General features: G+C 38.0%; 1 protein-coding gene across 6 annotated transcripts in view; it reads left to right on the top strand.

Moving 5' to 3' along the window:
• Positions 1-12,032, top strand: part of fndc3a (fibronectin type III domain containing 3A) — a 134,025-nt gene extending 121,993 nt beyond the window's left edge. For all 6 annotated transcript variants that reach the window (XM_051664879.1, XM_051664878.1, XM_051664882.1 and 3 more), the window contains 3 exons: positions 2,160-2,326; positions 2,807-2,928; positions 9,756-12,032. In XM_051664879.1, coding sequence (XP_051520839.1) covers positions 2,160-2,326; positions 2,807-2,928; positions 9,756-10,070 — 604 coding nt within the window. In that variant the 3' untranslated portion in view covers positions 10,071-12,032. The remainder of the gene's footprint in view (positions 1-2,159; positions 2,327-2,806; positions 2,929-9,755) is intronic.
• The last annotated feature ends 50 nt before the right edge of the window (positions 12,033-12,082 follow it).

Raw genomic sequence — 12,082 nt, 5'->3', positions numbered from 1 at the left:
TGGCTGTAAAAATCAGTGCAAAAGCGACCTTCCGTTGATGTAAGAGTTTCTTGCATTCCTTGAATCGGTCATGTTTCTCTCTTGTCGAATTCGCAAAGTCTGGGAACAAGAAAATGCTGTGGTTCTTCAGAGAAAGCCTTCCTTTACTCCTCACCTCACGTAACACAAGATCTTTATCGGATGATCTCAGAAATTTGGCCAGAATTGATCGGGTCCTGTCTCCCTCAGCGGATCGCCGAGCCGGAATCCTGTGATCTCACTCGATTTCCAGCTTATGGCCTATGTCATGTCGATCAGACTCGGAAAGAGCCCTTCCAGGAATTTCACCATATCCCGACCTTCTTCGTCCTCAGGAATTCCAACAATTCGGTCGTTATTCCGCCGGTTACGATTCTCCAAATCCTCCAACTGTTCCCAGACTCGCTCCAAATCCACCCTGGTCGCTAGTGGATTAGCAGCTAATTCCCTCTCCGATGACTCCAGATAATCAATCCATTTCTTAACATCCCCCACTCTTGTAACCACCTCTGTGAATTTCGTCTCCATGGCAGTGATCGATCGACTTATTACAGCAAGATCCTCCAAGTCAGCAAGGACCTTCGTCAGCATTGTTGACCCATTCAACAATTCTCGCCGAATTTCCTTCACTTCTCCGGCCAAATCGGCTCCCTGGCTTGTGGCCTGCTGCTCAGGGGTATCAGCTTCTTACGCACTTTTCTTTTGCACTTATGTTCTTTCTTTAGCGCTTTCAGTCTTTTTGCTCTTTCAATCTTTTGTGCTTTTTCTTTTGTGCTTTCTTGCGGTTTTTCATTCACGCTTTCTTATTGTCTTTCTTTCGCTCTTTGTTTCACACTTTCAATCTTTCGTGCTCTCACTCTTTCTTGTGCTCTTTCGCACTTTTACACTTTATTTTGCTCTCTCACTTTCGCACTTTCTTTTGCACTTTTTCATTTGCGCTTACGATCTTTCTTCCGCACTTTCAGTCGTTCTTTTGTGTTTTCTTTGAATCTTTTTTGCTTGTTTTCTTTTGCACTTTTTGCACTTTCTAATGGTCTTCAGCTCTTTGTTTCATGCTATTGTTCTTTCTTTCGCGCTTTCTTGTGCTCTTTCACACTTTTACACTCTTTTGCTCTCTTTCTTGCTTTTGCGCTTTTTCTTTCGCATTTACACTCAAGTTTTCAATCTCTTGTTTGCTATTTCTTTCGCCTTTCACTGTTTTTTTTTAATCTTTGTTTCACACTTTCAGTCTTTTGTGCTTTCTTTTGCTCATGCGCTTTTTTCTTTTGTATTGTCTTTCAATCTTTCTTTCACACTTTCATGATTTCACACTCTTTCTTTTGCACTTATGCTTTCTTTCATGCTTTCTCAAGCTCTTTTTCTTTCATTCTTTCTTTCTTTCTCTCTTTCTTTCTTTCCATACTTCACAACCTGTCTTTACCAGGCATGACATGGCAAGTTTCCACTGTCTAGTGCTTTTTCTGTCTTCATGAAAGCAAAATGCTGGTGTTAAGCAACCAAATCACAGCCAATTAGACCATGTTTGCTGTTTAAAGCAATATTCTGGGTTAAATTCAAGTTTTACTCTATTGACAGTATCTGTGGAATGCTGTTGATTATCACAGAAAATATTAACTCATACCTCAGTTTGTTTAAACAAACCAAAAAATGTATTGACAGTTATACAGTGTTAAATGGTTTCCCCTTAGAATTCCATTTTAAGTGCATTTGTGTGCACACACTTTTTTTGTGTGTAAATAATTTTCTGTGCTAATGGACAGCATGCAACAGATGTTGTTGAGAGAGCATAAATTGAATTTAACCTGTAATATTCCTTTAATTTTACTAGTAAGGGAAAACTCCAATTAACATGGAAGACATCACTTGATACTTTATAGTATGTTAATGTATTAACTTTAACTGCTAAGTAGAATGATTTATTAATTGTGCAAGTTGACAGACACATATTAGTCATTTGTCAAATTTTTTTTTTTAGCATGAAAAACCATGGAAACCCAAATACAGAGAATAACCTTGTGTCTGTTATGAAGAAAAAAATGCCCATTTCAGTCTTGTTGTTGTAGGATTGTAATATTGTGGAGTCTTTATAGAGTTCAGCTCAGTTAACAATATGTTATCTCTGTCTTTTTCTCTCTCTGAAGGTTTATATCCTTGTATAAAGGACCTTGTCACACTCACAAAGTGCAGAGGCTAAATGAGTCTACCTCGTACACGTTTCGCATCCAGGCCTTTAACGAAGCGGGCGAGGGGCCCTTCTCCACTGTTTACACCTTTACCACCCCCCGCTCTCCACCTGCACCCCTCAAAGGTACCACATCAACCCATATCATGCGGAAACATACAGGAATATTCTATTTTTAGACAAAATTTGGAAGTATGGCAAGCGTACACCGGTTCTATTGTAGCTGCTTTTACTGAAGTACGAGACCAAATTATAACAGATGCTGTCGAGAAAGATTATATCATATTTGTTTTGTTTATATTGTAAGTCTTACTCTTTATAGGGGATGTAATTTATGCGAATAAAATCAAAGCAATTGCACAGCACTTATTTGCATATGACAGCCTTTGTTACAGTTGATCTATCAGCCTTGCACTCAGATGGGAAATCAATTATTATAAATTAAAAAGGCATTAGCGAAAGCAGCCACAACATCCTACAGAATACATTTAGTGTTCTTCGGTTTGATACTAAAGCTTTTTGCCTCTGATTTCTTCTCAATTTTTTTCAGTTTGTTCTCTGATTATGTGTTCATCTGTGTGTATTTGTGTGTGTGTGTGTGTTCAGCTCCTCGTGTGGAGCGTGTGGATGAGTCATGTGAGGTGAACTGGGAGACACTGCCACCCATGAAGGGAGATCCAGTCATCTACTGTTTGCAATGCATGCAGGGAAATTCTGAGTTCAAACAGGTACGTACATCACACTGTATCATCTGCATGTAAAAACTAGGACTGTCAATCGATTACCATTTTCGATCAATAGAATCAATATTTACTGAGAAATGCCCCCCAAAAATGTAATTTGGTATACAATAATCATAAATATTATATATAAGTATTATAATTGAGAACCTATCCATATATTGTGGCAGCAGACAAGTAAAGCATTTACACAATACGAAAATTGGCTTTAAAAGTCCAAATGTTGTTTTATGTCCATATAATTGAACATAACCCTGCTATTGGCTTAATTCTGTTTTTTGTCATTTTGGGTCTATGTACTTATGCGTCAGATGGACACTTTTGGAGCATCTCAGTTTTTGGCATCGTGTCTCACCAGTTTTCAGCATCTCTAGTCATAAGTGCTATGTTTTTAGGACGCTGTGTCAAGTTAAATGTAGTTTGAAACTTTGTAAACACATCTTGAGATCCCGGCATTCGTTTGTGCTCGGTCCAGTCTGTGGACTGTGATGTCTGCTCTTGTTGGTTTGAAGAGGTGTGTTGCCTGTACAGCGTGACTCGCACTGACTGCCCCCTTCTGCCACAGATTTGCAAAAACATCAAGCTTAAATTGCTCCGATGGTATAAACATTCCTTTTTACAGAATTTACATACAGGTCTGGGGCAAAATAAATTGTGTTTTAATTAATACATTTTTTTTAACAAGTTATTTTTCATATTATTAATCACGCTAAATTAACACCATAAATCAACAGCCCTTAAATCACCACAGTTCTGTAGAACTACATTTGAACCGTTTCTGGTTTCTGTGTTGTGCAGAACTTGCTGCCACAATGCTATGGTGTTGCTATGTGGTTTCTAGGGTGTTTTGGTCTGTTCTTTACTGGTGTAAGTCAAAAGAGCCAACCCCAAGTCTAAATTATATTCTATTCCCTTGATATGGTTCAGGTGCCTCCTTCAATGTAAAGCCCCCAATATACTTCCGGAGAAGTTCCTCTTCGTTCTTCGTTCAGGGGTAAAAAGTTCTAAACAGCCGAGCAAAGGTTTACTGTTTGTGAACATTCAGAGATGGGATGCGTTTAGAAGTGCGTTTAAATATGAGGACGCTACATGTCAAATCTTAACTAATGTGGCATTAAAATGTGTTATCAAAAACTTTATGCCTCCTATGAGTAGAATTCACATGAGGTCAGTAAAAGAAGCTGTTTTAACCACTCGATGATGATATAAAGTAATATATATGCAGTAGATAATGTTTAATTTGTCTTGTTTAAATCCTGAATTCATGACGCTAATGCGCTAACACACTATATGTGGCCACAATATGCAGCAAAGTTATTGTAATTTATGATGACACTGATACTACTGCAAAGATGGGTGTATAAAAGAGTAATAATTGGGCAAAATACAGAAAAAAGAATGATGATATGATGTGTGAATGTCTTTCGCTGCAGATGGGACATGAGTGAATGGGCACTTGAGAGTATTTGAGTAGATTTGATTCCTTTTGTAGACTATTTAAACAAAACAAAATAAATCACATGGCATGGTCTTGCATGCCGGTGTGTTCACATTGAATATAGACTGAAAAACGTAAACAAAGTAGTAGGTGGAGTTCCAGGTCACACCTACCGGTGACATGGACCAATGGCAGCAAGAAGGTGTTTAGCAGCCAGAAAGAAGTTTTCCTAAGTTCGCCCAGGCGAGCTGTTATGAACCACCGAAAACGAATGCAAAAACACCTTTTTGGCCAGATTGTGTTCTAATTGACGTCATACCCATTCGCTCTTCGATTTCATATGAAGTATATCTGGGCCTTGAAGCCTAAATTATACTTCGGCAAGACACGAACATACACAGGACGCGTGACGCAAATCTCGTCATCAGCAGAGTGCTCGCGCACTGAACGCATGCAGGCCGATTTATTTATTTATTAATTGTTTTATTCGTAATGGGACTGCGCATGTGCCTGGAAATATTTGCACAAATTAGTGGATCCACAAGGTGGGAGTACTCACATTTGTGCCATTGCTGTCACAAAGCAACACAAGTAGAAGATATAATCGCCGGTAAATATCAGGTGACGAAGGTAAAAACAACAACAGTAGATATGCACGTCAAGAGTGTGTGTGAGAGGAGGTCAGGAGATACCTGCATTTGTATAACTTGAGTCTGAAGGAATATAAAGACATCTTTATGGGTCTAAACTCCTGAAGAGAAATTGTCTGGCATCTCGGCAGTCGTAGCGCGCATGCGCCAAATAGAGTATACTTTGACAGGCTTGCATTCGGCTGTACGCAGACGCTGAGCGTTCGCACCAAAATCGAAGTGTACTTTGGGCTTAAGTCTATTTTTATCGTCGACTAGGTGAAAATCATCTAGTCTGATCTCTTAGAAAAGTAATAGCACAGCTCTCCTCAACAAGCCGCATGGTTTGAGGTAACATTCATTTCTTTAGCGTAAATTGTGTGGGATGAATTACATGCCAAATTAGCAAACACCACTAAAGCCGCATACCGGACAAGAAGCGCCACACCGGATCGCGGGTAGGACAAGGCACACGTATCACACACAGGATGTGTCAGTGTGATGCAGGTGGCATTCCAAAGTTGTGAATCTAGTCACTACACACACAAATGTTCTGAAGGTTTTTGTACTTCAAGAATGAACAAAGTGATGTTGATGAGTTTGCAGGTTAGTGTATGAAACCGGTGCAACTGCGCAAACTGAACGATTAGAAATGGCGACGTTTATTATGCACTTTCTGTTGAATAGGATTCATTGAAGCTGTCAAACCACAAAAAGACTTGTAACTGAAAATACATTGTGTAGGCTCCATGAAAGATACATATACACAATTTATCAGAAAACAATGTGAATGGCACTCCATGGCGCTGCAGACTTTTGAGTAGCCTCCAGAGTCATAGCTGGGCGCTCGGTATCTGTCGGCTGTGGTGTGCATACATTCATAGAAAACAATTGTTTTGAATTTTAGAACGCGCCATGTTGCCTGCTATATGTGTCTGGTGTGCGACTCCCTTAATTCTGTGGAAAACTGCTCACCAAACACCAAAAACTGATTTTACTGCAGAATCTTTTTATTTTTTTTAATTTTTTTTATTATTATTATTTGTTAAATATATCGATTGAAACGTTCCTATTGACTAAGGGGCCAAAGTGTCTCAAATTTAGGTCCCCATTTATGTGTGAACACAAGTGTACTGAGGTCATGACACTGACAGATGGCAGGTGTTTGGTCCAGCTGTACGAATGAATACTATTACAGCATAATGCTGATCAAATTAGCGTATGGCTTAGTGACAGTGATTACACTTAATGTGAGAGCCAAATCAAATCTTGCCACTGAAATATGTCTTGTTGTTGTGCATGCTCTTTAAGCTGTCATCATATGTTTTGATAATGGCTTTGATAATCGCTGTTTAGCAAGACCACCATAATGTTAAGAAGGACAAAACATAGGATAGAAAAACATGAGAACAGGTTGTAGAAAGTTATTTTTTGAATTAAGGAATAGTTCACTCCTGATTGAAAATTCTTTCATAATTTACTCACCCGCATGTCGTTCCAAACCTGTATGACTTTCTTTCTAATGCGGAACACATGAGGAGAAATGTGTTGTTTTTAGCACTAAACAATGCATGTTCTCCACTGTGAACGAGCTTCTCTCACAGCGCACATGAATTTTGACCCCCAAAAAATTATCATAATTTACTCACCCTCATTTCGTTCCAAACCCTTTCTTTCTTGACAACACATAGATGTTAAGAAGAATGTCCCTAGAAGCTCTTTTCCATTACAGTGAAAGTAAATAGAAACTGTTGCTGTCATGCTCCAAAAAGAACATAAAAACACCATAATGACTCTTGCTCTATATTTCAAGTCTTCTGAAGCCATACGATAGCTTTATCTGAGGAACCGACCGTATTTTAAGCTGTTAAAATGCTGTCGCTCTGCTATAGCTCTGAAATTTCATTCACGATGAATTCAATTCAAAAAATTTAAACACGTTGCGTTTGGTCACCGAATGCATGAGAACCAGTGATATTTGACATTAATTTCAAACCTGGTGAAACGCATCTTGAGATACCCTGTTTGAATGCACACAAGCATGAATACAATTTGAGAGCTATGGTGACGGCAGCTTCAAATTATTATTATTATTATTATTATTTTTATTTTTATTTTTTATTTTTTTCAGAAAAGTGCTTTATCGTACTTTTTGGGGGGGGGGGGGGGTTTGTTTGTTTTTTGGTCCTTTTGTGAATCACCATCCATTTTCGTCGTATGACAAAGAGCAACTTAGACATTTAGCTAAATATCTCCTTTTCTATTCAATGAAAGACAAAGTTATATGGGTTTGGAACAACATACAGTTCAGTACATGATGACAAACTTTTAATTTTTTATTTTAATGTGGGCCCTAAGGTGCCCGTTGGAGGTTCAGGTAAAGAGCTGACCCACTTATCCATAGTAATAGTGTTGAAGTCCTAATAGTGATTGTCACTAAAAATATTATCACACCCTCTAATGTCAGACTCGACTCAACAGAACTGTTTGATTTTACTTCAAAAGCACACTGCTGTCAGCTGTCTGTGGTGTGACTAGAAATGAGCGAAATGACTGTGTAATGGAAGGGTAAATCAGTCTCTCTCCTGCTGAGAGACTCTGTGGGAGATTGCGGGCACGTCGAAGGCTTCTGTGTGTGTGTCGATGCAGCCCAACTCACGTGTCCAAGTGTGCGTGACTTTATTCTATTTGAATAGATTTGTAACCATTTTTCTAACCAGAATTAATGCAATGGCAAATTTTATGATTTATATACAAAAATGTTTTGTATTAAATTACTAGGGATGCACCAATGTCTTTACCAAAATTATAGCCATCAGCATAAGCATGAAAATGCTTATATGAAAAAACGATGGTTGATTTATAATTAATTAGTAACACACTATGTAAAATTTCTGTGAATTCAAATGCACAATTCAGAAATAATAATAGCCATAATTTGTAGAAAGGTTGGCATTCCTAAGAACATGTAATTTCATTTTTATTCTTTCTTGTAAACGAACATGACAGTTGTGAATGTGGCGCTTACCTATAGGCTCCATTATGAGGGAAAGTATCCAAAACGCTTTGAAACCAGCAGACTTTGACATCTGAGACATTAGTATGATATCCATTAAGGCTGCATGATTGATTGAATTAAAGGGATAGTTCACCCGAAAATGAAAATTCTCTCATCATTCACCCTCATGCCATCCCAGATGTATATGACTTTTCTTCTGCAAAATACAAATTAAGATTTTTAAAAGAATATCTTAGCTCTGTAGGTCCTCACAATGCAAATGAGTGGGTGCCAACATTTTGACGCTCCAAAAAGCACAAAGACAGCATAAAAGTAATCCATATGACTCCAGTGGTTAAGTCCTTATTTTACGGAGTGATATGATAGGTTTGGGTGAGAAACAGATTAATATTCAAGTCCATTTTTGCTTGTAATTCTTCTCCCTGCCCAGTAGGGGGCATATGCATAAAGAATGTGAATCATCAAAAACACAAGAAGAAGAATGTGAAAGTTAAAGTGTAGATTGACTGTACAGGGAGGAGAATTTTCTTGTAAAAATTTACTTAAATATTGATGTATCTCACCCACACCTATCAAATTGCTTCTAAAGTCATTGATTTAACCACTGGTGTTATATGGATCACTTTTATGCTGACCTAAGTGATTTTTAGAGATTCAAAATTGTGTCACCCATTCACTTGCTATTCCCATTCACTATGGACCAAAAGAGCTGAGATATTCTTCTAAAATCTTCATTTGTGTTCTGCTAAAACAAAGAAAGTCATACACATCCGGGATGGCATAAAGGTGAGTAAATGATGAGAGAATTTCCATTTTGGGGTGAACTATTCCTTTAAGACTGATGACAATATGGCCATGTTCTATTACTAAACCTTAAAAGGCTGCATTTTAAAATATACTCTGCTTCAGCGTTTCAGTCAGGCTTCAGTCCGCGCTGTGTGAGCAAGCGGCGCCCTCTAGCGGTCCGGACAGCATTTTCCATTATACCAATGTAATACAGACTTTTTGGTTCGAACGTTTTATTTTTCCATGATGTGCTTGACATTTCTGTGGAATTGCCCAACATATGCATGGTATGAATTTGTAATGTCCTATCATATACAGTACATACATTGTATTACAACAAAACTGTTCCAAATGTGCATTTTTAACCTCACGTTGTCATATGAACAACCTTTCGGCAAATAAGGTAATATAATTCTCAAGAACTTAAATTTGCAATTTACAACCTGAAACTGAAGTCATTTTTTAGTGAAAATCTCGACGTTCGTTAGGCCATCATGAGTGCATACCACCCGTATGGTTAAATTATTATAAGAATGTAATGTAATTTTATTTGGTTTATTTTGCTTTTGCTCCTGTGCCAATCCAGTCCTGTTGAACTCTACTTAAAACAGTGTCATCGGTGATTAAAGGGTCAGAAATTAAATGGGGCTTGGGGCAAAAAATGCCACCAAAATTGACTGAAATGCCCCTGAAATTCTAAATGTTGGGCAAAAAAAATGCCTCTGTAATGATTTTTTTTATGTAGTTATTATTCTATACTAAGTCTAGTTATACACATTATAACATAAAATATTATTTGATGTTGAGTTAATTTTATGGGTATAGGAGATTGAGAACTTACATAAATGAATTCATTAAACAGATGTTTGTAAGTTTAACGCAATTTTACAAACGCAATATGTGACCGCTGCGTTCTCTCTCTTTTTGTCTCAAATCTACTCAGATCTACAAGGGCTCGGCCACCTCCTTCCAGCTCCCCAGCTTGAGCTTATCCACGGAGTACCGTTTCCGCGTCTGCGCCATCCGCCAGTGCCAGGATGCTCCCGAAATCGTCGGCCCCTACAGCTCCACCGTCATCCTGCTCCCACCTCGCGTTGACACGCCTGGGGCCTCCAGTGCCACCGGGTCCAAAGCCACCGAAGCCCAGAAGCCAAAACGCAGCCTGACGGACGAACAATTTTCTTTTCTTATCATCGCCCTGTTGGCCGTGACCTCCATCCTCATCGCGGTCGCCATCCAGTACTTTGTCATCGAATGAGCCATAGCGCTCTGAGGCTGCATTATATTGTCCAAACAAACTGTTTTTTTTGTTTGTTTTTTTTGTTTTGTTTTTTTTTTTTGTACTGGCAAGGAGCCACGCGAAGGGAAAGATTGCGATAAAGTTGTAAAATTACTTCACTTACTCTATCGTTCTATCTTTTTCGCTCTTTGCTGTCCCTTCTTTCTCTCTACGCATGCTGTCGGAAAAAAAACGCTGTTTCCTTGCGTCGGAGTTGGAGGGCGATTATTGAAGGATCTGCAGTGAAACTTAACGCTCATCGCATACTCACTGTACCACTTTCATTTATTTGTGTAGCTGTAGTCTTTATGTTATTTATACGTATCATTTTAGTTTCGATCAGTTTTCCAAAGCTAGCTCGGTGGCCACTCACCAGTTTGCTATCTTGGGCCTGGGACTGAGGGCCAGTGACCACGCTGTAGGAGAAGGGGGAATCTCTTTCCCGTAATCACATGGGAGAAGGCACTCCGGGGGTCTCGGGCGATCTCTGGGAGATAATGTCTACGAAATAAGGGAGGCGAGACAGATACCGCTGGAATTAGCGAATGTTGGATTAGCACTTTCCTCAGAACTTTTTTGATGTTCAGAATGTGTAAAGGATGCAAAAATAACTAGAGATATGTTAGTATATTTTTGTACAGTATGACAAGAGGACGTGTTCATTGAGATTCTGGCTTAGTATGGGGGAGTAAGACTATGAATACCAAACTAACTCAGCTTAATAGTTATTTTTACCTTCATGTACGTATACTGTAGCTTGTTTTTACAATCAAGCAGCTGCTTAGCTCCAAAATATTGTCGTTCAGCACAAACAATGTACGCTTCTCGGATACCTTTCCTTCAGTCGTTACCTTTGCACCTTAGTGAGAAGAAAAAAAAAATACTTACTGAATGCGTCTTGATCTTGTGATGCGTTTTATGGAATATGTTATCCAGTTGTGCAAGCCCTTCATGTGTTTTGGCTGTTTTAAAATTGTAGTACCACAAAATTTGTTTTTGAAATGGTATATTCAAACAAAAATCATTATTTTCTGAAGTCAAATAGTATTTTCTTAATTTCTCAGATTTTTTTTATTTTTGTTCTTTTTTAGTTTTAGAAACCAAATTATCGCATTGTGTTAGCCTTTATTTTTGGTGTAATCGCTAGAGGATTGAATATAGGACTAAATATTAATTTTCAGATATCTTTGATTTCTCGTTCGAATCACACATCTGAACTTAATTTTTTTATATAAAAAGAAAACCTTTAAGTTAATTCTGTCAGGCAGAGAAATTAAGAAAAGTGCAAGAACCGAAAATGCAAACAGCAGTAATGAAATCTGTTAATCCTACATGTACTTCCTGTGAATTTACATTTTTGCCTTTTTCTCTGTGTTAAAGTCTCGTGACTGATTGTCAGTGCTGCAATACGGCAGTGTGACAATTCGGTCATAGGGTTTCGTGTTGTGGTTGGTTATGGGCATATGAGTGCTGTCACAAGGTACCTTGCAGGGACCTTTGATTGAAAATGAATTACATGATTTGGTCTAATAGATATTCTGCAAATGTCTTCTGTTTGTCATTGAAGGAAAAAATCTCAAATTCCTATTTTTGATAGTGATAAAATGTAATTGCAAAGTGTGCCATTTTAACATCTCCCCACCATAGTAGGCTTCTACGTTTGGTGCATGGGAGAAAGAAAAACGACAAAAAATCAATAAAATATGCACAAAAAATGAGACAATTTTTACGTAATTTTAATGTTTGCAGTTACCTCATACACCGTACATTCCAAAACAAAAATTTGTTATAGTATACATACAACCAGACATATCACTTTAAAAATATTCGTTATCAGATAGGAAATGTATAATCATATATATATATGTATCTAAAGTGTGTCTGTATAGTCATGATATCTACAGACGGTTCCATGCACAATAAAAGATTTATTATTCTTAACTATCTTGAAAGTGTTTTCCTGCATGTTGCCATATGCTCCCAAGTTTTAT

The sequence above is a fragment of the Myxocyprinus asiaticus genome, chromosome 31, assembly GCF_019703515.2.
Source record: "Myxocyprinus asiaticus isolate MX2 ecotype Aquarium Trade chromosome 31, UBuf_Myxa_2, whole genome shotgun sequence".
Lineage (NCBI taxonomy): Eukaryota > Metazoa > Chordata > Actinopteri > Cypriniformes > Catostomidae > Myxocyprinus > Myxocyprinus asiaticus.
The sequence above is the reverse complement of the archived record's forward strand: the minus strand, read 5'-3'. Positions and strand labels throughout refer to the sequence as shown.